Genomic DNA, 27,854 nt, shown 5'->3' with positions numbered 1-27,854 from the left:
ACTCGGAAGAGTCTACGACAGAGGTAATCAGCGTAAATTGGATTGAAGTAACGATAACAGAAAAAAAAGGGTTAATATAAGTTATAGAAGAAACTGACTCTATGTAGGAAAAAACAAGGAAGCAAGAAAAGGAAAAAGTCAGCTGAGGATCTCAGTATAATTTAAGTCACAAGTAGTAAGAATGGGGAGGAAATATGTTGAGTTCTAGATGCCAAGAGATCACCCATAGCGGTGTCTATTTCAGTCTGGAACTTGGGGGGAAACTAAGGTTGGGGGTTCAAAGTTGTGATTCTTCTGTAGAATAATCCGAGGTGAAATCGTAGGAGTGAAGAGTTTGCTGAGGGAGAAAGAATAGAGAAAAAAAATCATACAGCGTTGATGCAGGATTTATAATTAGGGCCCCGGAAGAGAAAAGAAGAGCCAGTGACCACAGAGGCATTATAAGTAGAGTGTGGAGTCGGGGGAGTCAAGGAAGGAGAGGACTTCAGGGAGATGGTGAACAGAACTGCACGCCGTTCAGGGGAATTGGGGGAGATTCATGACCGGTGTCACCCTGCCCATCACATCAACACAACTGCCACCACAATAACAATTACTACCAATATTACTACTACTACTGTTGCTAATACTAACAATAAGTAGGAAGAAGTTGGTCATTTCTGAGAATGTTCGTAGATAGAATGCCAAATTCATTTCTTCATTCAACAACAATTACTGAGTGCTTACTATTTGCCAAATGCTGAACTGGGCACTGGGTATAAAGCAAAGAACAAGGAATGAATGCACGGTGAGAAAGCCGAGGGAACAGGCATAATCCCACTCATGTAAGAATTTGGTGGTTGTAAGAGGTTGAGGGAGAAAGTAGTCAGAGTGGGGGAGACTAGTCAGAGTCAAGTCAAAGTTTGTTTCTGGGAGAAGAACTGAACCTGAAAAAGATTATTTAACCTTTACGTGTGTGAAACATCACCTTGTGCTAATTGTACTGTGAGATCCATCCACCATTTATGACAATGTTTCTGTTCGAAAGTGTGCTCCGAGTTTCCATTTGGGATGCAAGGAACACATCTTTCCTGACAAAATAGTCTTGCAGTATAATCGGTTCAAAATGGATGGTAATTGTGGAAATGAGAGAGGGGGTTATGAAGCTAGGAGGAGGAAAACAATTAAAGGACAAAATGCCATAAAGGGACAGTTTAGGGATGGTTGGATTCGGAGGGTCTTGCTGGGCATGTGATGGGTTAAGTTACGGGACACGGAAGACTGGGAGTCATGCTACGACCGCAGGCCTAGATTCTCAAAATTATTTCTTATTGCTATAACCTTTAAATAAAAACTGCATTTTATACCTACTGAAGCCAGGAGTCTCTAAACAATGGTGCAAATAATTCAAGCCTGAAGACATTCTCGGCTACAATAACATTTATATTCACATGGTCCATTTTATTTAATTTCCAGAAAAACGCTACTAACCTTTCTGACTTGGCTCTCATTGGGAAATATAATTTCCTCAGCAAAATAAATATGTATATCTTAGGACTTCTTACTGCATCACACTTAAAAGTCCTTGCTATGAATTTAGAAGCTCACCTTGTCCCTGGAAACAGTCTTTGAAAGGATGTAATGTGCCTCAGGCAAGTGGCTGGATGGGCAGTATACATACAGCTCATTCTTACACTCTTTAAACTATAATGACCTCACAGATATGAAAACAGGCTAGTCCCAGAAGAGAAAGAAGAACTCCAAAAAGACACCAAAAATAGAACAAAAATAAGGTTTTGAAACTTATTTGATGGTTTTCAGAAATGCTGTATTTTGACCACCATTCTTAATTTTTATCTTTTCTTTTGATTAGCAGTTTTTCCTCTCTGGCTTTTGAAACTTGGCTCTTCCTCCTGGCTCCAGGGCTTACCCCAAAGGCAGGTATTTGAAAGTATATATTCTTATTCAGTGTCCCCCAGCATAATAAGTATACTTTATAGACGCCATATAATAAATACAAAGCACTGCTTTGAAAAAATTTTTTTTTCACAAATTCTTTTTTACAGACTCTCCCAGCTTTCAAATTTTAATTTTCCTGCACATTGTTTCTTGGAAAACGAGCAGCTAGAGAATTTGTCCCAGTGAAGGCATGGGTGGCTGAAGGCAAAAATGTTTCAAAGGGCCCCTGACTTCTTGGCCAGGAAGAGTAAGAGAAATAAAAGCATGAAAACCATTTGCTCTGTCTTATCCACTGACAGGCTCTTAGGTTGGCAGACATTGCAGGCATTTGCAGCAATCTCACTCTAAAAACCAAAGGGTGCCAAAAAATAAAAATATAAAAAAAAAAATTTTTTTTTTGGCTTGTAAATATTGTTTTTATGACAACTTTTTTCTATTCATGTGCGATTTGACTCATCTCTTAAACTGCATACTTGACTAATCAATGCACTGGGTATAAAAGTGATTTTTGCTATATCTTAACAGGAAGTTTCATTTACTTCTTTAATTTCAATCAAATATTTACTATTTTTCCATAGAATATAATCAGTGATTAAATTTTGGCAATGTTGTCTCCTTCAACTCATCTCATTAGGAAGATAGCCTCTTTTCATGAAACCCTTATTTTAATGTCCATTTCACTAGTAGTTAAACATGTACTTACAGTAAATGTTATTGATTGTTTTGGGGGCAGGATTTAGTTTACTTTTTGGGGACATATTCATTTGTGTTTATTGATAAAATGAAAGAATTTTTTGTGTCATGAATAATCTAACCCGAACATGATGAAACAAACACTTGGATAAACCTCATAAGGAGAAAGGAAGGGTGAAGTCCAACTTTTCAGAGTTCTAGATCATTTAGGGATTGACAACTGAGAGAGGACAGACCAGAAAATATTCTTATCTTGGGACAAAGCCTGTAAGTATGACTGTTCTCTTAGCCCTAAAAATGTTCTTGTCTTTCCACATGAAAAATTCAGAGAAATGCTATTAATTATTTGCCACAGAGAGATGTAGAGAGAAAAGGAAAGAAAAGGGGAGGGGGGACTTAAGTCTGAGGACTCACCCCAAAACACGTCATGGAGAGTATAAGGAATTTTGGAGACTAAGGAAGTTAAATTGCTTGTTTTGTCTGCATATGTGTTGCCACATCATTTAAAAAAAGACAGTGCTTTCTAAAAGGAACTATTTTTATTGTTTTATACAGTCTGCACAAAAGTGGCCAGTAGTCCTGGGTTTATTTGGCAGTGAACACCTGCGAGCTGATGAACGCTGAGTGGTCACAATGTCTCAGGCAGTGGGCTGGGTTCTGGGACCCGCAGTGAGTGGTTTGTTCTCACAGAACTTAGGGACCAGTAGGAGGTGCAGGGCAATTAATAGCAATCCCTTTGTTACATGTGTGGGTACTGCAGTGGAGAGTCAGAGGGCACAGAAGGGCATAAGGAATGGAACGTAAGCCAGTCTTGGGAGACTAGAACGACCAAGAAGTTCTTTCTAGGGACAGATACACCTAAGGTGAGACCTGTAGGCAGTAGGAGCTGAATAGGGGAACGGGGCAAAAGCTGAAGATGAGAGTAAGCTTGTCAAAGGCGAGGAGTTAAAAGTCGAGTAATGGTGGGAGTGTGGGCTGCAAGGAGGGGAGTGATGGGCGATGGCTGAGACTGGCTGGGCGGTCACGGAGACGTGTAAGCCCTGTTGGAGCATCTGGACTGCATCCTCAGGCCCCTGGGAGCCCCATGAGGTAAAGGTCACTCTGGGTGTGGTGCAGAGAAGGGATCAGAGTGGGGCAAGCCTGGGGGCGGGAGCCTGTTCAGAATCAAGAGAGAGCTGGTGTGTCCCACACTAGGAGAAGAGCCTCAAGGATGTAAGAAGAGGGTGAGCCAAAGTGAAGATCAGAACTATGCAACTGGCTCTCTGGGCAGACAACACAGAGGAGGAAAGCAAGGACGAGGCCCAGGGTTCTGGGTGGGTGAGGAGTGCCATTAACTGCTCTTGGGAACCCAGGAGCAGAAGCAGGTGTAAGATGGTTAAGACACTAATTTCATTTTAGGACATAAGGTTCAGGCTTCTGGAGGGCATGTTGAAATCTGTGTAGATATCTGGGAAGCTTCCAGAAAAATGTAAAATGCAGTAAGATCTGGGAGATCTGGGCTACTGATAGAAAGTTGCCAGTTGTCAAAATCTAGGCGGTAGTGGATGAGATTGCCTACTGAGATCACCAAGCCTGATGAGAAAAGGAAGCCTGGCACAGCCCCTCTGAGGAGCAACAGGGTTTGAGGGCGAGAGACACACAGAGGGGTCCAGAAACATGACTAGGAGGGAGCTGCCTTCCACTGAGTCAGATGCCACAGGGGAGTCAAGCAGATAAAGATGGAGTGTCCGGCGGATTTAGCAACCAGGATGCCACTGGCAACCCAAAGAGCGGTTTCTGTGGCGTTTCTGACAGGGAAGGAAGTCAGACTGTAAAGTAATAAGAAATGAGTAGGAATGGAATATGGACAGTAATTAGGAGGAGAATGAGATCAACAGAGGTTTATTTAATATGATTTATGTTTGTACGTCTCTCAACTCTTTTTGGATAAGGTCTCTTAAAAATAATTGAACAATTATATATATGAAGGACTTAAGCAGAAGATATTCCAAATATGTTTCAAGCATTAATTCATTAAGTCTCACAGCAATACCTGTAAGTTTTGTTACTACTTTCCTTTTTTGAAATGAGGACACTGAGGCACAGAGGGTTTAAATAACTTGTTTGAGGCCCCAGGGTTTCTAAATGACAGTGCCAGGACTTGAACCCAGGTCCTCTGACTCTAGAATCCACGTTATTAAGTGCATACCTCTCTTTAACACAATACACGGAAGATAACCTAAGTGGACACTTTGAGTCTTAGAAAAATGGAACAGTGGCAACATTAAAAAAATTGGGTTTCTTATAACACTGCATCGTTTGACAAAGGTTGAAAAATTACTCAAAATAATACAGAGCCTTCCATCTAGTCATTCCACTGTGCTAGTGTCTTTCCAAAAATAAAGAACACTGCTGTATTGACCCCCTCTAGTTTTGCATTGATCATCTGACATCATAGAAATAGTCATCTGAACTAAATGCATTCTCAAAATAATTAGTTTCCTCTTGGAAAACAATTCCCTCAGCCTTCTCACAAATCAATCTTGGTGTAAGTATCTCTGCTGAAGCCCCATATCGATGAGGCCGCAAGAAATCATTATTGACCAATAACATTTCCTTCCTTTTGGACTGCTCTTAAAATTAGGCGAAGTGTTCAGAAAGTTGCTTTTCAAATCACGACCTCTTTTCTAACTTGGCCTTGAACATTCTGTTTCCAAGGACAACTAATGATGATAATAATAATAAATCATAGCAAACAACAAAGCCAACTACCGAAGGGAACATTGCTTAAAAGTCCACATGAGAAATGGCTTTGCTGAGGTCCTCTCTAAAAGCCAAGGGAAGTTCTGCTTGAGTGACAAGGAACCATAGAAGATTGTGGTAGCTCACATCTATTTTAAAGTAAACATAGTGTTTCCATTTTCATGTGTATTTGAATACATGGAGTGTGAGGGAAAGACCAGGCTTGGAAATCTTGGGTTCCAGGCTTGGTGCTATCAATAGCTAGCGGCATGAAAAGGATCAGGTAGTTGACCTTTGGTGGGCTCAAGATTTTAATCTGTGAAATGGGGGTCAACAATGGGGAGAACGGGAGGTCAGTGGGCCCAATTCTCTAAGATTCTTTTCAGCTCTTAGATTCTATTAATTAATGAAATAACATGGGACTATGATTTCAGCTGGTGTAAACTGAAAGAGTCACATGAATCCACTATATTTTATACTCTTCTCATTAAACTTTGTTAAGAATAAAGGACGGACGAATGAGAACATGATGTTTGAGAATAGAGAGATGGTGAGCTCGAGTGACAAACTGCCTATCAAGAAGAGAAATCAGAATCAAAACCCAGGTAGAAGAAATGTGACACAGGATCTGATACGTACGACTGTTATTTGAAGTGATCAGAGCTCAGGACCAGTTTTAATGAAAAAGCATTCTGCCAGAAAGTATGAGTAAGATGGTAGACTTGTTAGCAAGGCTGAAATAGGGGCCACAGCAAAGTTGATCACATGGAAGCATATCCATTGTCCAGGCTGAGAGAGATTTTAGATCAAGCATCCACCTTTGGACTCCCCAAATAAGCATATTCACCTAGTATTTACTATAATTCTACACAATGTGTTCCAAGAAGAATGCATGCGCAGTCAGATGTTGAACAGAAACCACCTGGTGAGGTTAATTATGCACTTGTTCTATATTCTAACAGGAGCCCAAATTGTTTCTATATCCTTTCCACGGTGGACATGAACTTACAACGTGGTGCTGTTTATTACCTATACCAAAGAACAAATGAGGCCAAACTCAGAGACTTTGTAAAGAAGGACCTGACACTACTATTATATTTAAAAACAAAATGAAATTAGATAAGCCAGCTTGGAAAATAGAGAGGAAATATATCTTTCTGGTAAATGCCAATATTTGCTAAAATTTGAAATAGTTTTTAAGCAATAGTGAAATACAACTGACCAAAATGAATCACTGGACAAAGACCGGCAGTCCAGCTGAGGTCTGGTCTGTACAGGAAGACAAGTTCATTGGCAGGCACCTGAGAAGAACCTAGTTCTCTGGATGAGGAAACGCAGGCTAGCACCGCTTTTGAATTTGGGATGAATCTGCCACTAGGAAGGGCAAGAATAGAAGATGAAAAAGAGCAATCGGGAAGAAAAGAAAAAAAATCACGCTTGTTTCTAAGAATGCTGCTGCTTTGTTTTATGAACTAGTCTATTTGTTTTGGCTCCAACTGAACTCAAGAATGTTTTCTGCATATTTTACAGTGTAGTTTATAGACATCAAAGGAACAATCTCTCCTTTCATCATTATTTACACATAAAAATAATGCAATTTGTGGTGCATGTAAGATGTTACTTCTTAAAAAGCTCTTGAGTCTAATTTATTAATTGCTTGAGATTTAAAGTTAAACAAGGGTGAGATGCAAATCATATGTTACTCTGAAATATTTTACCACCAAATCTTGTTTTATTAATGAGATGTTGAGCAGCCACATGAATATTTATTTAGGTGGTTAGAGGGCTTTATGAAGAATCCTGGAGCAAGTGACAGAGACATAAAAGCAAATGGTTCTGCCTCTCTTGAAAGAAATAGGGGCTGTTTCTTTGTTTTTAATTCCACTTTTTCCTCTGTCTTTCCAACATTAAAGCATTCCTGTAACCCACCAACCACCCCAGATCTCTTTTGCTCCAAATCTTTAGTTTCAGCTGCTGCTACTGCTGCTATGATAGCAATAGCCTCCCGCTGACAACCCTGGAAATAACATTTGGGTCTTTTCTGATGGCATGACAGCATCACGTTATTTTTTTTCCCAATTATATACATTTGGAAAACACAATTCATATATGAAACCAAGTTTGTGTTTATTAATTTATTGATTTTGATTTAGTTCCTTAGAAATTGGGCAAAACCGTATAAATTGACTCTCTCATTATATTTCCTTATGCAACAAATCCCCTAAAAATAACACTATGTAAACGCACAGTGAGCTAGGCCCATCTTAAAACTTTTCCATGATTTATAAGGCACATTTATGCAGAATCAGTTATGATAATACAACTGCTTATTCGTAGCTTCACTTTTTCACTCACTAAGAATGTATAATAAGTTTTGGAAAATATACATTATGTATATACATTATGTATGTGCAGTCTATCTTTTTTTGAAAAGTATATACACACGCACACATTCATACATTCCATTTCCTTTCAAAAAATATGCCATATCTCAACCTGTACATGTAAACACAGGATCGTATCAAATATAGTCAGAATACTTACGATGTTGGTTATTAGATTCTGTAGTAGCAAAGATCACCTGAAACTGTCCACCAACAGGCCGCCCTGCTCCAGGGGTTCTTCCTCCCGTCCCCGTCTGGCCCCTTACAATCTTCCACTGTGGCCTCTCTTGCTGCCCTCAAGGAGCACCCCCTGCACCCCTATCTTTGAGTTGCATTCCTCAGGTTCCTAAATTACCCTCTAGCTCTCCTCTCCTCCTTCCCTGTCCAGGCACCACTTCCTAGCCCTTCCAGTGAGATGAGCTCATGGACTGGTTAGGAAGAAAGTCTCTGAATAACAATTTCACATTAGAGTGTGAATTAATTCAAGTAGTATAATACTAACTTAACACATCAAGATGTCCACATCTTAAAAGAGGAGCTTGCTAACCCAAAGGCTTAGATATTCCACTACAGATATTTGGGGGGACATGTGTGGATGTGTGGGGGTCCCTACTTCTTTCAACTGCAAGGTTGGTGCAAAGCTGCCTTAACACCAACAGCAAAAAACAGGCACAGGCACAAAACCTTGCATTTAAGGAATAGAGATTATATTTTTTACCATCACCGAAGTATTTAATTTTGGGTGCCTAACACTGTGGGTGCTATGCAGAAACCAGCAGTATGAGCCGTGAAACAAGAAGACAACCAAAGACAACCACGAAACATTCATCATAAAACTTCATGACAGAATGAGGTCCCCAGGGACTGCGGCAGTCACAGATCCTCATAGAGGAGAGAGGCAGGACCTCGAACTGGCCGTGCTAATACCTGACAAGCGAAGGCGTGAAGAAGCTGTGGCGAGGAGGAAGGAACACAGCGTGAGGGAGGGCAGGATGTAGGCGCCCGCAGTACCGCGGGCGGACGTGGGAACCGGCCTGACTAGAAGACGGTGTGCGCACGCGCGGGGTGAGGAACACTGCAAAACCTGGATGGGTTCTGACAGCCAGGTACAAGGGCTTGATCGTGACGAGATAAGCAATGCTCTAAATTCAATCTGGCAATGGGATATTGTGAGAATGGAAACATCATCACAAGGTATAAAATGAAAAAATAAAAAGTCCTATTCCCCCCAAATAACCAGCTATCCATTTTGAGATCCATTCAGGCAATTTTATTTTTAATTATTTATTTTTAAAATAATTTTAATTTTTCAATTATAGTTGACATATGACATATTAGTTTCAAGTGTACAAGACAGGGATTAGATATTTCTATAACTTACAAAGTGATTGCCCCGATAAATCTAGTAACCACCTGACACCATACATATAGAGGGTGCCAAAAAATGCATACACATTTTGAGAAAGGAAAAAACTATATTAAAATTGTAATACTCGATATATACCGAAAACAAAAGATGAATACAAGTCACATTTGACTTCTGCAATTACAAGAGGTTCTCAAAGTGGTTATCCTCAGCATAATTTTAATACAGTCTTTTGCTTTCTTAAAATGTGTATACAAGGGGCAGCTGGATGGCTCAGTTGGTTATAGCGCAAGCTCTGAACAACAGGGTTGCTGGTTCGATTCCCGCATGGGATGGTGGGTTGCGTCCCCTGCAACTAAAGACTGAAAACAGCAACTGGACTTGGAGCTGAGTTGTGCCCTCCACAACTAGATTGAAGGACAACGGCTTGGGGCTGATGGGCCCTGGAGAAACACACTGTTCCCCAATATTCCCTAATAAAAATAAATAAAAAAAAAAAAGAATGTGGGCCGGCCGGTGGCTCAGACGGTTGGAGCTCCGTGCTCCTAACTCCGAAGGCTGCCGGTTCGATTCCCACATGGGCCAGTGGGCTCTCAACCACAAGGTTGCCAGATTCAACTCCCGCAAGGGATGATGGGCTGTGCCCCCTGCAACTAGCAACGGCAACTGGACCTGGAGCTGAGCTGTGCCCTCCACAACTAAGACTGAAAGGACAACAACTTGAAGCTACACAGCACCCTCCACGACTAAGACTGAAAGGACAACAACTTGACTTGGAAAAAAAGTCCTGGAAGTACACACTGTTCCCCAATAAAGTCCTGATCCCCTTCCCCAATTAAAAAAAAAAAAAAACTTAAAAAAAAAAGAATGCAGAAAGAAACACATTTGTACATTTGTTACTGGCGGGGGGGGATGGGGGGAGATGTGAATACATTTTTTTGGCACCATCTGTAGTTATTAAAATATTATTGAATATACTTTAAGCTATACTTTTATATCCCCGTGACTATATTTTTTTGCTATTTATAACCATGTATTTTTAAATTTTGTGTTTTTCCTCCTACATAAATTTTTTAAAAGATTTTTATTAAAATACAGCAAACATACAATATTAGTTCCAGGTATATAAAATAGTTATTCAACACTTATATACCTAAAGAAGTGATCACCACAAGTCCAGCAACCATCGGATACTGTACCACGCTGTCACAATATTATTGACTAACATTCCCTATGCTGTACATTACATCCCCATGACTTATTTGTTTTACAGGCATTTTTAAATGTATGCCATTTTGCCTTCTTTTCACTTACTACATATTGGCAATCTTGCCTCATTTTCATAGAGATCTACTTCGTTCTTCTAAAATGCCCTTCTTACCATTCCATTGTCCGAATGTACCATAATTTATTTTCTTCCCTAGCGTTTTGCTCAAATAACGCTGCAAAGATATTGTATATCCTTGCAAGTATATCCATGGGGTCAATTCCTATTAGTGGAACTGCTGGGCCAAAAGTGATGTGTACTTAAAATGGCCATAGATACCCCCCCGCTCCCCCGCCCTCCAAAGAGGCTGCACTGATTTATGACCCCAGCAAAAACTATCATTTGGTAGTTTTTCAACTTCAAGATTTATGCCCATCAGGTGGCAGCCAGGCCCTTCAAAATTTCATAGTTTTGATCTACATTTCTTTATTTGGGAATGAGAAATAAGCATTTTTTTTTTACATGTTTGCTGGGTATTACTTTTTGTCTGTGAATTCTGTGTTCATATCCTTTGCTCTTTTTTCCCACTGGCTTGTTAGTCTTTTCCTACTGATTTCTAAGCATTCTTTCTAAGGCAGGGGGATCAGTCAGTGATTTCAGATCTCTCTGGCAGAGTTCTTCATACTGCACTGGAGCTCAGAGACTTTTGGCAGGGCCGTCAGCTGAGAGGAGGCTGTTTTAAATCAATTGCAAGTTGAAAAGGGCTCTGAATAGGGTCATATCAGAGGAATAAGAAATGCATTCTCGGGCTCGGGTGGACTTGAGATAAACGGGGATAAAGGAAAGAAAGGACAGAGATGAGCCCAAAGTTTCTAACAGGAAACAGAATGGCTGGGGTAACCCTACAGACTAGAAAGAAAAGCCAATTTGGAAGGGAAGACGATAATTCAATGCCGTAGTTACTGAGTTTGAAATAGTGCATCCTCCAAAAGAAGATGATTTACAGGCAGTGTGAGATAGAGGACCCACCAGGAATTAGGCTGAATCATCTGGGAATCATCGCGAGAGAAGTGACAGCTGAAGTCACAGAGGAGATGAGCTCAGCATGGAAGGGAAAGGAGGAGGAAGGCCCAGGACACCGACCTGAGGAACACCCATGAGGAGGAAGAGAGACCAGCAAAGGAGACAAGTAAAAGAAGTATCATGTAAACCAAGAGAAGAGTGAGTTTCTAGAGCGGGAATTAGCAAACTATGGCCAGCAGGCCAAATTTGGAACCCAGCTTGTTTTTGTAAATAAAGTTTTATTGGAACACAGACACGCCCACTTGTTGATATATTGTCTAAGGCCATTCATACCATGAGTGATTGGGATATGGACCCTGTGCCCCGCAAAGCCTAACTTATTTACTAGACAGCCCCTGATAGAAAAAGCTTGTTCTAGAAGGAAAATTGTTGGTCAATACAGTCAAATGTTTCATGGAGTTAGGGAATGATTAGAAGTGGGGAAACAACACTGTTATTCAGAGAAATGGTTACTTTGTAAACTTTCTGTATTATATTGGAATTAGGAAAGGGTCTTTAAAGGCGTATTTGGAAGAGCTGAATCATATACACATCAGAAAAAGCAGAGCAAGCCATTGGTTGGTAGCCAGAAAGAACAGCCAGGGGGACAGTGGAATCCCATCGCTCCACCTGCCCGTTCATACTCTCCACGTGGACAGGGCTGAGTATCACCATGACCACAGCATTAGAGCGGGAGGGCAGTTTCATCAAGGAAACTGTCATAGCAGTGGTATGCTGCTGGTAAATGTTTAATAACTGCCTCTCAAAAGATACTTGTAGCAATGTGCAGTAATTTCCAAGGTGCGTGTGTTCCAGCTGGCAGAATGGCTGACAATGCAACAGTCGGCTCACTCAAGCCATTACAAGCTGGCACCAGCACAACAACTGGGTGTTGCAGTCACCGATGCTAAAATTGGGGGGTGGAGTACAGGAAGAGAAGAGCAGGATGTTCCATTCTTTAGGACTAAATCATGAGAGGCAAGAGATAATATCATGATAGTTAAATAGAAGCGGCATGAACTTCAACATTGATAAATGGTGAGAGAGAGAGAGAGGTTGGTTAAGAATCAGCAGAAACAGAACCGAAACCCAGCTTCTGCTAGAGGATGGGCAAACAGTCAATTAAATCAAGACATTACAAGATTATTTAATATAATGAATATACTAAATCATTATCAAGTCTTCTAAAAATTAGGATTCTATATAATCAAGTGCTTCTGAATATGCATGTATATGTAAATATATATACATAATTATGTGTACAAGTGATTGCACAATTGATGGCACAAGTGAATCATTCGTACACAGTACTCATTCAGTCATTTTGGCTGTTGAGGCTTAAAAACAATTGTATATTTCAGTGCTCATTATGTTCATCAGACTGACTTTGAAATAGTTTCTGATTATTTAATTATTATAATTAGTTCAGAATTATTAAAGCTTAAAATACTTCCAAATAGTTATTTGTTAATTTTTCTAAATACTAAGAAAACTAAATGATGTCTGTTTGTTCCAGTATTTGATTAACCAAAGCAATTCATATTTTGAACCACGCAATAATAAAATTAAGTACATATAGTCATTTGTGACTTCCAAAGAGGAAAATTTAGCTAGCCATTGGTGAAAGAGAATCTGTTTTCACCTGTATTCTTTCAATCACTCTTTCAGTCATTCATCCATTCACTCATCAAACCCTAGTGATTCTCTGGTATATACAAGGCAGGGTGTCGGGAGCCAAAAATCGTTTTCTTCGTGCTTGAGGGATTTTGTCCACTAACAAATACCCTTCAACTGGTCTTCAAGTAAAAGAAACATTTTCTAGAGAGCAGAATCGGAGGAAAGGTATGGGGTAAAAGACTCTGTTCATTTCTTCTCTGCTCACTCATTGTTTTTGCTTCTCCTTGCTCTAGGAAGCAAGGTCATAATTCACTGCCACACAGTACCCACGCTTATCTTCCAGAGCATTCTTCCTGAAAAATGGCACTTATGCTTTATGTGACTGTGACTGAATGGCTGTCTTCTTTTCTGAGTGAACAGGGAAGCCTTCTTGGGTGGGATGGAAAATACATTTCTATTCTTAGCATTATTAATTCTAATTCAGGAGGGCACAAAGAAAATGCCACTTCCCTCTGCGCCCTTAGGATGTGCATGCAGGGGAGACAAGAATTAAATAATGAACAGGTCCCAAACAAAGCCGTTTGATGCTTGGCACTGAGATTTCCTTCTGTTTCTCAATGCTACTAAAACCCCACAATGAGGTTTGTAATTTTATTCTTTGGAAAATGGATTCCTGTAAGCTTTTAGCAGTGAGAATTGCCCAATCTTATGAAATATTCTTTTTTTTCCCCCCTCAAGCCCTTCTGGTAACACAGACCAGATTTCTAGATGTCCTACCGGCAGCCGACCTTTTCTCGTGAACTCCAGTCAGTGGCCAAGGGAGAGAAGCATCAGTGCTTTCAAACCTCTTTTCTATGCCTGCAAGCAAAAATTTTACAGCGTTTCTCCTTGATATGAAATCTCTGCTTGGACATCTGGCTTCACAGCGAGGAACTTTCAATACACTAGCTTCAAAGAAAGGGCTTAGCCCTGGTGGTGCAGTGATGGCAGGAGAATGTTCCACAGTCTTTCTATAGAAGTATTTCTAACAGTTTCCCCCAGTGCACTTCTGTGAGTTGAGAAGAGAGTGCTAACTAACGTTTAGATAACTTGGCTTCAGTGTACAGCCTTTCAGGGGCCTTTCCCTGGAGCATACAAATTATGGCCTCAGATAATTTATACAAGGTGTAGGGTATTTTATTAGAAGCTGCCTAATCAGGCAAAATATATCACTGTTACCACAAGACCTAAGTTATTTTCGCATATCTGCTTATAGCATCACAAAATATTTACAAGCTTGCTGCCATCAGTAAAATAATAAAGTGACATTATTAGTTTTCAGAGCCTTGATTTATGAGGGAACATCATTTATTTATTTATTCAGCATATTTCTAGCCCTTCCATTGAACCAAACATTGTGCTAAGTGCTTGCTTTTAAGAAGCTTAGAGTCTAGTTGGCGAGAAGGAGAACTCGTTGGTTAATCAAAACACAGTTCACAATCTCCTATCTGCAATCCTGATGTCCAAAGATCCTCTGAAAACTGCGAATTATTTTTGAGAGGTTGTGGTTAATTGCGAGACAACAAAACCTGACTGATGATGCGGGGTGTGTAGTCTCCACCTGTTCCCCTTATTGGGATATTCATGCGTTTGCCCGTGCGTTTCTATGTGTGGGAACAGGGTGTTGTCCCACGCGTCCTGGGGGATGAGGTGTAGGTACCATATCACCTTCCTAGAATCTGCAGATTCTGATGTGCAGCACGCACCCCACCCCCCAAGGTTTTGGGGAAGGGATTGTGGACCAGCAGTAAAGTGCAGTGAAAACTTCACCACAGGAATGAACACAGCTGGTATGAGCCTCTTGTTCTGACACTTCATAGAAAAGATGACATTTAAATCTTGAGGGAAAGACTTTCCTCAGAGTTCCTGGGGTCACAGAGAGCACGGCATGGCGGTCAAGGAGTGACCGTTGAGGGAAAGAGAATGGCAAGATCTAGGCCAGCGGTTCTCAAAGGTTTTAGTGTCTGGACCCCTTTACACTCTTAAAAAATAAAGAACAAACCAAAGAGGTTTTGTTTATGTGGATTATGTATCTATTGATATCTACCATATTAGAAATTAAAACTAAGGAATATTAAAACATTTGTTTATGAATTCATTTTAAAATAACAGTAGTAAAACCATTATGTGTGAACATAGATATCCTATTTTTTAATACAAAATAATTATTTTTCAAAGCAAAAAAAATTCGTGAGAGGAGTGGCTCTGTTTTATATTCTTGTACATCTTTTTAATGCCTGGCTTAACAGAAGGTGGGTGAATTCTCCTATCTGCTTCTGCATTCAATCTCTTGCAACAGGTTGGTTGGGCCGAAGTGTAGAAAGACAATCTAGTCTCACATAGATATAATAAGTTACTGGAAGAGAGAGGGATACTTGTAACCTTTTCAGATAATTGTCAATATTCTTTGTGACTACATTAAAACTTGACCAACTATAGCTTTTTAAAAGCTAGTTGCAACATAGAATCTGAAACTCTATCAGTGAACTCTGTATACCGTTACAGCAAAATGTATTGGTCTCTTGTACTTTGAATGGATATTTATCCATGCATGGTTTTGTAACATCAGGTATGGGTCATTTGGAAAACAGTGGTTCAGTGAGTTATTTAATCTTCCAAATGTTGATACATTTCATTGTATTCTTCCCCTTTTCTTATCATTCACATCCTTAGCCATACCACTGATCTTATCAGAAAAGTCTAAGTTTTGAGAAGCTGTCAAGTTTACAATGAGGGTACAAGTTTTCCAAATTTCTAATTTTTGCTTAAAAGCTCCAATTTTATCGTTACAGTTAGTTGTCCTTGACATGTCAGGCTCACTTTCTTCATTTTCAAGAAAACTTATGCTGGAATCTCAAATCTGAATAAGTATAGCTTGCCTGTCAATCATTCTTTCCAAGTGACTAGAGATCAGATCAGACTCAAACAAACACTGAACCGCTTTTCCTTGAGACAACCATCCTATTTCAGCATGCAGAAGTGCTTTATGTGTACTTCTTATTATATTAAAAAGATGTGTTCTCCAGGGTTGAGATTGTTTCCTTTTTTTGAAGCATGACTACGAGTATGTGGTGGTGAAGAAAACAATGACGACCGGCAGAGTTCAGTGTCAATGGCTTGTCGTACGCGAAGACACCAGCAGTTTTACCCACCGCTGCTTTTCATCAGTGCAAATGTAAACACCGTGAAAAAGGCAAGTGACAGCTTCATGTGATTATGAAAATAGGTTTGACACCTGAAAGGTCTCAGAGACCCACACTAGTCTGAGGACACCACCTTGATAACCGCTGGTTTAGATCATGAACATGCCATGCTGGGAAGGGTGACTTTATCCTGCAGCCAATGGAAAGCGACTGGTGGATTTTATGTAGCAAGCCACATGCTCTGTATTTTAGAAAGGTCACTTTATCAACGGTGCGAGGGACAGATTTAAGAGTATTGAGCTATGGGCAGTGACTCTATACAGGAAGGATCGTAACGGGCGAGGTCGAAGATGATGGAAGTCTGACTAAGAAGGTAGGAACTAGTGACTGGAGAATGGGGTGTGAGTTTGTAGATATTCAGGCATTATTTCTAGGAATTGACCTAAGAGAGACGAGGGAGGGGAAGAATTCGTTCAAGGGGACTTCCAGAATCCAACTGGAGTGACAGGGTGGGTGATGGTGGTACTTGAATTCAGATAATCAACACAAGAAGAAGAAGTTGGGAGTAAAACAAGGGTGGGAGGACGATAAATTCAGTTGACGGAATGTCTTGTTTGAGCAGCTTATAGGCTGTCCAAGTGAAAATGTGTAATAGTAATTAGAAATGTGGGTTGAAAGCTCAGAAGAAATGTCTGGGTGGAGGCGGAAATTCAAACTTCATTTGTGTGGATACTTTCATGAAGGGAGGGGATCGTCCAGGGACAGCGCATACAGAGAAAACAGAAGGGGTCTTGAGTAATGCCGGTGTTGGAATGCTGAGAGCGGGAAGAGGAGACAGGGCATGGGGATGATGAAGAGGGTTCAGAATGGCGGATGAACCGGGTAAGTGCTGCAGGGGGGTTGGGCAGTTTTTAGAGACGATATGGCAGATTAAGTCATTGCTCCTAGACGTGCATGGTCTCTCTGTGGAGTGGGTCTATCATTTCCCTGCCCACTGAAGTGAATGGGGATGAGGCTGAGGCCGCAGAGATTGTTTTCCTGCCAATCCGTTTGCAATCCTGTAATCCACCACGAGGAGGGCGCCCCAGACAGCTATTAGTCCAAGGAGACTGCAGACATGTAGAGTCAGGCCCGAACCCAATCTAAAACCTGGAGTCAAACCCAGCCAATCGACAGCCTGCATCTGAGCTATGCCAGTGATCTATAGAGTTGTTGCAAGAAAAATAAATGTTTGTCACTATAAGTCACTGAGTTTGGGGATCGTTTCGTATGTAGCATTATTGTGGCAATGGCTGACTAACATAGGTTCCTTGCTAAATGTTATAAGGAGTCAAACAGACTTCTAAGGTCAGATGGTAGACTGAATTTCCTTCTTCTGGCACCAAACGAAGTGAGTAAATGACAATAAAAACTAGCAAAAATGCACTAATGGTATACATAATGGTAGACATAATACAAAAAAAAAAGCCAAATAATCCTTCAAAGTCCTGTGGTCAAGGAAAGAAACGTGATTCTGGAGCGCACTGGAGAGTTGCACAGTGTCTCAACTTCAAAATCTGCCAATGTCCCCAAATCATTATTTTGTTATCAAAATCCTGAGAATCTTCATTAATACCACCCAATTTGGAGAGAAGAAAACTGTGAGTAGCCTCATCTTTTTCCTCTTCCGATTGAGAGAAGTAGAAATAGATGTGGTGGAGAAACAAACAGGTAAGTAGCAGGGCCATCTGCCTCTGAGGGATGCGAGTGTGCCAGGACATCAGACAAATCGGGATAGTTCAAAGCCCAGAGGGATGGATGTGAACGACCTCTTGCGTTTACATAGTGTGAACCCTGGAACGAAGGGAGAACAGCTGGCCCAACCAGGCTGCACACATGTCTCCACGCCAGCTCTTCCTCTCCTTCCCTCAGGTTAGAGAAAATGCGGACACACCACAAATCAATTTTGCTTAAAGAGAGGAGAGAACCACTAAGCTTCAGAAACATTTGCTATTGATGTCTAACGTTTAGAGGTATCCTGGTTAATAACTGAACTTATCTCGGTTCACCTATTAAACTTACATGACGAAAACCTTCTTCAGGAATCCCTCAGAAGCAGCAAATCATCTTCACAGGGGACAAGTTAGTCTTGCCCCCCGACCCCCCCCAACATTAAATGCTAGATGAGCAATGTGTACAGTTCTCACGGAAACACATGTGAAGAAGAACACTGTTCCCCTCTCACATGTCATTCAAACATAAAGGTTAATCGGCAGACGTTGTTAGACAAGAAAAAACTCAGGGATGATAGTACCATGAATCTTGAAGAAACTACTTTCCCATGAAACCCAGCCAATGAAGAACCAAATCAGAGTAAAAACTTTGGGAATGAAGTTGATACGGTAAGCGCGACATCCACTAGAGACAGCATGAGTGAAAAATAAAGGTTATGGTGAAAGACAAATTATAAATACCATAAACCTGGACAGTGTAAAAATAATACTACTACCCCAGGCAGAAGGTGGTAAGGAGGGGGATGGGCCCAAGCACGAGCATATTGATGTACTCATCGTTCAACCAAAAATTCACCAATTCCTTCTGTTTCACTGTAGTTTCTTTCATCTGTTGAATTTAAGCAAAATTAACTTAAACGATTTTTTTCTACACTAAATAAAAATACAGACTCTAAAGTTTTATCCCTTTTCATAAGTCTATCTGGCTTTCCTTCTCTTTTTCCCTTATATCTGAAGCAATGTTCACCCTAATGCTGTGACAGGGATTTCTGGGTGATGGGATTTGGGGTGACTAAGTATTTTTACCTCCCCCCCCCCCGCATTTTAAATTATTGATGAGCATATGCATATGCTATAATCCATTTTTACAAAAACAACAGAGAAGATTTTCTTTAAAAAAAAAAAGATGTTTGTAAATATGCCACAATGTTCATTAACAATGTTGATGCTGAGTGGTAGGAATATAGATATATTTTCTTCTTTGCACTATTTTGTACAGGTAAGGAACGAATGGGAGATGAAAACGGGACATTCAGCACAACCAACTGTGGTGGATTGAAGATGGCCTCATAACCTCTGCCACTGACAGGTGATGGCTGTTTCCCTCCCCATGGTTCTGGGCTGGCCCTGGGACCTGTCTTGACCAATAGAATGTGCCGGAAGTGCCACTGTGAATCTGCCTATGGTAGCCTCAAGTGTAGTGCAGGTCTGCCTTCACCTCTCGGAACACTGCGTCTTAGGCGCCAGCTTCCACGGGAAAAGTCTGACTACCCAGAGAGCGAGGCCATATGCAGAGGGCCCGGGACCATCTTGGATGTTGCAGCCCCAGCCACGCTTCCTGCTGAATGTAACCCCATGCGCGGCTCCAACCAATGCTACACATTGAGCAGAACCACCCAGCCCATCCCTGCCTGCATTTCTGATACAAAGAAGTATGGGCACATAACATGGTTATTGCTCTAAACCACCACGTTTTGGAGTGGTTTGTTACGCAACAAAGACAGCTCTTTTTAGAAGCTTGACTTTGAAGGTAAGAAATAAACTAAAGCAGAAAATAAGTGATAAAGAGGATTTCTTTTTTCCCTCTCAACTCTTTAAGATAGGGTATGTATTACAGCATAAAAGATCCCCTCGTAAGAATGCATTTGTTTTGATAACTCTCTCACACTCCAGGAACTCTGTTCTGTGAAAGATCTCACTTCCTCATTTCTTAGCAAGGATCCTGCCCGCTTATTGGCCTCTAGCAACTGCGTTTCTCTTAACGTCCCCTGGATTCCTTTGGCTGGTGGCTCCTCCCTTTTGACCAAACAACATTTATTGTTTCTTATTGTAAAAGTGATGCTATAATTTAAAATATGGAGCTAAGATAAAAGACTAAAGTTACCACAAATTCCACCACTCAGAGGTATCCACCAGTACAATTTTGATACGGTTCCAGTCATTTTTCTCTTTATAGGTACTTTTATTTGCAAAAATGACCTCATATGTACAAAATGTTCTGTGAACTGCATTTTCATTGAAAACTATCTTGTGAACATTTTCAATATCCTTAAATATCTCCTTCTCCAACATCATTTTCAATATCACATAGTTTTTAGTTTATGTGCTAAAAATAAAGTATAGAAAGGAGATAGAAAATGCTGGTATTGTGGCAGCCAAGCACGATAAGAGCTCAAGAAATACTTGTTGGATAAATGAATGAGTGCTGGAATGAACATCTGTTTGGCGAGCTAAAGCTCAGTGCAACTCTTTCATTGCTGCCTCAGGGCAAATTCTGGAAATGAGTCAAGGGCTAGGCACGGCTTTCAGGCCATTTAGTAGCAATAGATATAGCCAAATTATCCTCCAGAAACGTTTTATCAAGTTATACGACAGCAGACTGGTGGCCCTGTGAGTGAGTGGATTAGTAGACTACGTCCCACGTCGACCTTTCTCTAAAGAATTACTTTAACGAGAGCCCTATGTATCCACGGAAACACTGCAAGCTCTGGCAGAGGGAAGACTAGGTTTGCTCTCATTCCATTCTCCATTCCCAGCTCGAGAGCTCAGGTCCTCATCGACCCAGAAAGCGGCGTGAAGGACCTTCCACAGTTAAGAATGCACACTCTTTTTATAGAACTATTTACAACTAATATTTAAATACAGTAATATTTAATGTGACAAAATATTAGAGACATCTGAGCTTGTTTTAGTATATATGCAGACAAATGTATTTGGCTTCAGAAAACCACATACAAGTCTCACAGTGACTGTGTCTCTCTCTCTGAGTATCTCTGTCTATGTATCTGTACGTTTAAAACGCTCCAATATAATTAGAACCTCCATTTCAAACAACTGTTGCAAAAGTGCTATTACGATCAGGCCGACAGAAAATGAGAGTGAGGACATCCAGGCTCCCTTTTGCACTTGGTCACTGACTCACTTTCATACACAGAATGTAGAGGCTGAGGTGTCAGGTGTAATAGTTAACAGCTGAGGCTTTCAAGGCAAAAAGACTGACTTGAACATGGCTCTGCCAGCTGTTTCGCAGCATGACCTTGGGCTGGTTATTTAACCTCAGAGCCTCAGTTTTCCCACTTGGAAGATGGGGATGATAGATCCTCCTAAAGATTACTGTACGGCTTGAATGCGATAATGGAACATGAGATGAATGAGAATATTTGGTGGAGAGCCTGGTACATAATACATGTTGAATAAATATCAGCTATTATTTCTATTATTTTTTTTTTGGTGTGTGTGTGTGTGTGTGTGTGACATAACCTGAAAAAAAGGAAGGCAATGAGTGCTAATGAATTAATTATCAGTTAGTAAAAATCACAAAGTACCCTTCACTTTATACATAATCTAAGTGAGTTAAGCAAACTGAACTGTATCTTGTCCACATTATAATTTTAATTATTTTCAGGTCCCTGTGGGACCTATGTTTTTTGGAGGTCATAAATATATATATTATATGTTGGAATATATTTTATATGCATGTTTATACACAAACGCACACATACTGCCATCTTCTAAATTCAGCCTCTATTATTTGGTGGAAATTACTTTGTTGGAAATTAGGATCAGAATGGTTTTCCCTTTCAACAGGTAAATGGATTAAAACTGCAAAAATAAATAATTAAACATAGGCAGTTACATTAATTATACTTCTTTCAAGATTTTTTTACTCTTTCAGAAACAATACAAGAAACTATGTGGTTATGAATTTACGTTTTCCCTTTTTGCTTCTATTGGGATTCAGTTATTTATTTAAAATTTGGAAATTACCTACCACTTGGTATTTGGACATCACTGGAAAAGAGATTCACTTAAAATGAAAGTTTTATAGAACTGAAAGAATTTAAAGTATTCAACTCAGTTCATGCAAAGCAAAACAGTTATATAGATCAATGAGTACTTCCTGTGCATTTATACATGAAAAGAGCTTCAAAGATTTCTCTAAATTACCAAAATATGAAAAGGAAGTATCTTTTTTTGTCTCACATCGAATATGGGGAGGGGGGAGGAAGCTCACGGATGGAAATAGATAGGGAAAATCTCATTAATAACAAAGGAAGTCCTCTCCTCTAAAGTGAGGAGGCTGCCTATAGCGGCCTCCCTAGGTGTTTTCCATGTCTTAAGGTTTTTTATTCTATTCAGTGTTATCGAGGCTTAAAGGGTACATATAAAAGTCACTTACATTAATACTAACTTTCCCTGAAATTACTGGGATGGCCTATAATGGGCTATGGAAGGGTTTGGCAGAAAAGGTCAGTGATAAAACACAAATGTTTCTTTTATTTTTCTTTGCTTTGTATGATTACTCTAAATGCTTTAAGCATTGTTATAACACAGTAAAATCACTGAAAAAGAATCTTTTGCTGGGAATTCTTTAAAACTTTTTTTTGTTCTCTTTTAAATCTTATTTATAAAGGTTTCCAGATGCTTATCCTCACAGATTAAACACAGCATGGTGTAGACACTTACAATAATATTCGCTGCTAGGAAGCCAAGAAAAAAACCACTTTGAGATCTAACTGCCTATCACCTAAAGAATCAGAGTCCAGGGAATTTTCTGTTGCTGTTAAAGGTGTGATTCTCTGAAGCCATTTGGAAACAACCGAGGTTCTCAGCAGCAACTCATCTGCCCTGTACTATGTCAAAGCACATCAAATGGCTGGCATTCCAAACCTCAAACAGGTTATTTCTCATTATGCGAATACATAATGAAAGGATGTGGGCAAAGACGAGAATGTAAATTGGAAGCTGACTTCTGAAGTTATTAACCAGCAGTCCTGGGCTGGAGCAGTCATTCTAATTTCAAGAGACAGTTCCAAAGTGGTTCTCAAGAGAGAGGACAGGGTATTTTTCAAATATTTGTTCAACGTGAATGGACTAGGCTTGCCAAAAATGACTTTTTATGCTGGCATGTGATCTCTGAGAGGGAAATCAGCCTGAGTCACTGGATACATCAAAGGTAGAGTCCGGTGAATGGAATTACTGCAGGCTGTGTGAACAAGCCAAATACCTGCATTCATCTGCCCACTGCTGGGATTTTGGCCCTCCTTTTAATTACATTAAAGCAGCTAGTACCACTGGTTACTGAAGTCTTCAGATTACCTTGATTGCTCGGTCATTATCTCTAATCAGCTGCTGTTTCTCATCTTCAAACTTCTGTATAACATCCTGCAGCCGCCTTTCTGCAGCACGCCGCTGCTGGCTGTTTTCCTCTTTCAGAGAGGAAATGGTTGTCTGAAGTTCTGCTATGATCTAAAATGAAAACAGCATGCTATAACTTCACATTCTTCAGTGAGAGGCATCTATTTTATATGTATTTATGCTTAACAAAAGAATGGATTTGGCAAAACTCTATTCAACAAACTAAACATTTTCAATTAACATATCACACACTATAATGCATGAAATTCCACACAATAAAAGACTGTAATAAAACTGTGAGTGGTGAAGAATTGCTGAACCAAATATATTTGGAAGACATTTCCACTATAACATTCCACAATATTTACTCATCAGAAGAACATCTGTGATCTCAAAAATATGAAACACGTCAGATTTTATTTTACTGAGAAATAGACTTATTAGAATGAGAAAAGCTATTTTGCCTTTCATAATACTTTGAACTGTAATAAGCAAAGTAAATAACAGAGTTCATTCTTCATAGCTACCTAATTCTACACAGTGCTCCTTGAGTATTCACGAATATTTGTGCATTGGGCTAAGCATTTTAAGTTTCTGTGTCATTTACTACTGGGAGACCAGAATTATTATCACCTCTCTTTTATAAATGGAGAAACAGAGGCATAGAAAGAGGTCCCACATTTTACACTGTTGAAGATGACATCCCACCAAAGAGACAGGCAGGATTTGAATCCACAGCCAGAAGAATTGCTGCACTAATTGGTGTCTCTAACTAGTCTACTTTGTTTTTCATTTAAACAAGGTTTGACAATGAAGAGTTTATTCTGACAGAGTTCCAAATAGGTTGCTCTCTTCCTAAGTGATATCTATCCATGAAAGTGATTTGGGTCCAAAAAGTGTCATTTCAGAGGTTCCTGTCATAGTCTCTATATTTCAGAATCAGTTCTCTCCATGACTTGTTTCCCTCCCAGTTCCCCAATCATCTGATGAAGGACCTTCGAATTCACTGGGCTTACTAACAGCCTTGCTTTTGCTCTGGTTTGGATGTATCCACTTCCTTTCAAATTCAATAGTGATGACTTTTTAACAGCAGGAAATGGTTGTTTCTTCTAATAAAAGAAAGAACCTGAGTCCTGGGTTGGAATCTAATTCTGTTGGTTCTATGGGATGGTGGTGGTTGGTGAGAAACATTGGACAGATTATTTATCGTTTCCGAGCTCAATTTTTCCAACTATTATTTGATGACAACCACCGTATTTAGAGGTGAGCAAAACTAAATTACAGCACTATAAGGCAATAAATAGAAACTGCCTGGAGTCTCCCAGAAGCTAAGTCCTAGAAAAAATATTAGTTGTTGCTACTGACATAAATAATAACATATTTACAATAAAATATGGAGTATTCATGCTTTTAGAAGTGAGCAAACATGCTGTAACAAAGTTTCACATTTAGATTTGTAAATAATCAAATATTAATACAGCTTAGAAATAAAGACAAAATACTTTATAGCAGTAAGTTAATATTTTTAAATGCAAACTTGAACTTTCTTCTATGGGTAGAGGAATTCATTTACTGAGAATGAAGACGTTGTCATCTGCGTTTTGAATTTTGATTAAATGTTTCCAATCTAGTATCAATTCCATTAATCCTCACAGCACTTATAGGAAATAGGGAAGGTTAAATTCTTATAGTAAGTGTCAAAATCCAAGGCACAGAATAATCAACTCACTCACAGTCACAGAGCAAGAGGAGCCAGAGATAAGAAAGAGCCAGATTTCCTTGGCTCAACATGAAACTTAAGATTGGTATTTTATAAGAACACGGGGCCAAATAGTAAAAATAACTTACTCTTTTAATGACTATTGCAGTGTTTCAAGTTGATTAAATTACAGTTCTGTAGAAGTGGAGAGTTTAATTCTATAATGTGTTCTCTGTGTGTGTGTGTGTGTGTGTGTGTGTGTTAGTTCTCTGCAATTTTATCACATGTATAGATTTATATCCTAAATGCAATACATTTTTAAAGTACAAAGTGATTTTGTTTCTTTAAAAAATAGTAAGATTTATGGGGCGGCCGGGTTAGCTCAGTTGGTTAGAGCACGATGCTCGTAACACCAGGGTTGCGGGTTCAATCCCCTCATGGGCCAGTACCCTCCACAACTAGATTGAAACAACTACTTGACTTGGAGCTGATGGGTCCTGGAAAAACACACTTAAAAAAAACAAAAGTTAAAAAAAAAATCAATTTGTATAAAAATAAATAAATAAATAAACAAATAAATAAATAATAGTAAGATTTAGATTAGCTTTATAACTGACTGAAGATAAAAATATTTTGAGGTTCTTCACATGACTATGAGGACATGAAACAGGGAGCTCTCATTTTCAGAAGATTTATGACAATCGTACATCAAAAAGAAATCAATGCGGGTTTTTGAAGGAACTACAAGCAAAGTCCAGGATGTTCTGAGGACAGCATCCTTGCTTTTGGGTGGAAAATGAAACATTACATTCTTCGGTGGGATAATGAGATTCTTGGGGGAAATAATGAGTATCTCTATGAGAAGTTATTCTGAAAACTTATAAAGACGACATAGGGAGGGTGTCAAAACACTAAGGTGAAACACCTTGAAGAGATAAATAGATAAACTGGTAGATAGACAGGGTCTCTCTCTGATGGAGAGAGAAATGGCTAAAATACGGATAATTTTTAAAAACAGATTTGAGATTTACTTTAAGGTTGAAAACTAATCATACTAACTAGATTAATGTGCTTTAGGTAAGGAACAAAACTAGGCTGCAGATATGGAGTATAAAACAATAATTTCATCTTAGCTCAGCACACATAACTAGGACTCAATAAATATTTAAGTAGTGGAACTATAATCATAGTACATTAAAAAAATACCTGAAATATTACATTGAGATAATCCAGCCTTTTCATAGAATAATAATGAAAAAAGTTTCTGAGAGAAATGAAAACTAACCCACACAATGATAATCAAACCCCACAAGTTTTCATTGAATCATAATTAAAAACCATAAAACAAAATGCCACCGTTCAACAAAATGTTTACCCTGTATTAGCTTCAGAGAAAGAACTGGATTAGAACATTTCCATATGGATATTAAAAATTAATATTTTGGGAAGGAAAAGGAGAGCAATTTGGAGCTGATGCTGTAAGCAACCTAACTCATGAAAACTGTAATAGATATACTAATTATTGTTAAGCAATTAAGAAAGACTTTGCCTAAATATTAGTGGTCTTATTAAGTCTTAAACACAACAGGATTCTAAGTACAGGTTAAGATTTCATCTTTAACTCATTCTATTGTTTTTCAGGTCATAGTACAGTTTGAGATTTTTATAAAGCTCTTCTTTAAAATACAATAGACAGGGCATACTTGGGAAGGTGTGTGAACACTGCCTCATAAAATAAGTGGAAGAGTGGCTCCTCGGCACCGCGTGCATTCTGGGTGGCCACTCTGGAGAGTGACATTAAAGGCTGGGGGCAAGTGGGGCATGTGGAACATGCCCAGGTGTCAGGTCTGTGGGAGCGAGCGTGGGGAGGCGGCCCTGGCAGTGGGTGGGCACTGCTGGCATTCCAGCTTTAGTATTCTCCGCAACTACCTGTACTTTGACAAATGGCCACCAAGTGAGTCAGGTGAGTGGGAGAAAACCACATTAAAACTGAAAGGCAAGGTTAATATGTCATATTAAGATAAGAAGAATAAATATGTGATTCTGATAGGATGATATTTGGGAGTGTGCCCAGAGGTGATGCAAACATGCCATCGTGAGGAACGTGAGAATCCCACGAGGGGCACAGTCCTGGGTACGACAACGGACTGGTGTACATGGTCTATTAGGTCCTAAAAGCTTGATTAAATCTTCAAGATTAAGTAACTCCCTTTAAGGGAAAAAATATTGAAAATATTTTCCAAATTTAACCAGATGATCTGGGTACCAATGCATTCATGAGTAATGCATTTACCTTATTACTTCTTTTTTAGAAGGAGATTTTTAAAAACCTAACAAACAGTTAAGCAACTTTGCTTCGGGCATTCTCTTCAGCTTAGCTATGAGTTAGAGGTTCCAGTAAGCTATCACTGGAAAACAGAAAACGCCAATTCACCGTTCTGTTTTATAATGTTCATTTTTAAATACTGTATTTCTCTGAACTGACTTGATTGTCAACCACTGATTTCTCGTACTTAAAGATAAGCAAACAAAATATTATCAACGTGAGGCTGTCATCCTACCATTTACGAGAAGGATGGATTATGTTTTATGATGTCATTATACCCTAAGATTTTTTTTTTTCTTTTTTGGTGTTGCACTGTCCTTTCACTTATGAAATGATGGTTATAGTACATGATACTAGTTGTTACTAATTGGTTTTTCCTCCTTCTCTTCCTCTTCCTCCTCCTTCTTCATGTTTTTACTTGTGAAAATATTTAGCAATGCCTCTCCAAATTTTGGAGGGAGATTTTTATCAATTCTTAAATACCCAACAATAAAAAGTTAAAAATAAATAATTTCTTGCTCTTTCCATG

General features: G+C 39.4%; 1 protein-coding gene across 4 annotated transcripts in view; it reads right to left on the bottom strand.

Moving 5' to 3' along the window:
- The window catches only part of CEP112 (centrosomal protein 112), a 389,712-nt gene that overhangs the window by 105,822 nt on the left and 256,036 nt on the right, over positions 1-27,854 (bottom strand). For all 4 annotated transcript variants that reach the window (XR_004421320.1, XM_033090398.1, XM_033090397.1 and 1 more), the window contains exon 23: positions 23,262-23,411. Coding sequence is in view for 3 of the 4 variants with exons in the window: in XM_033090398.1 (XP_032946289.1) it covers positions 23,262-23,411 (150 nt within the window). In the remaining variant the exon portion in view is untranslated. The remainder of the gene's footprint in view (positions 1-23,261; positions 23,412-27,854) is intronic.

The sequence above is a fragment of the Rhinolophus ferrumequinum genome, chromosome 21, assembly GCF_004115265.2.
Source record: "Rhinolophus ferrumequinum isolate MPI-CBG mRhiFer1 chromosome 21, mRhiFer1_v1.p, whole genome shotgun sequence".
Classification (NCBI taxonomy): Eukaryota; Metazoa; Chordata; class Mammalia; order Chiroptera; family Rhinolophidae; genus Rhinolophus; species Rhinolophus ferrumequinum.
This window is presented reverse-complemented; position numbering and strand designations above follow the sequence as displayed.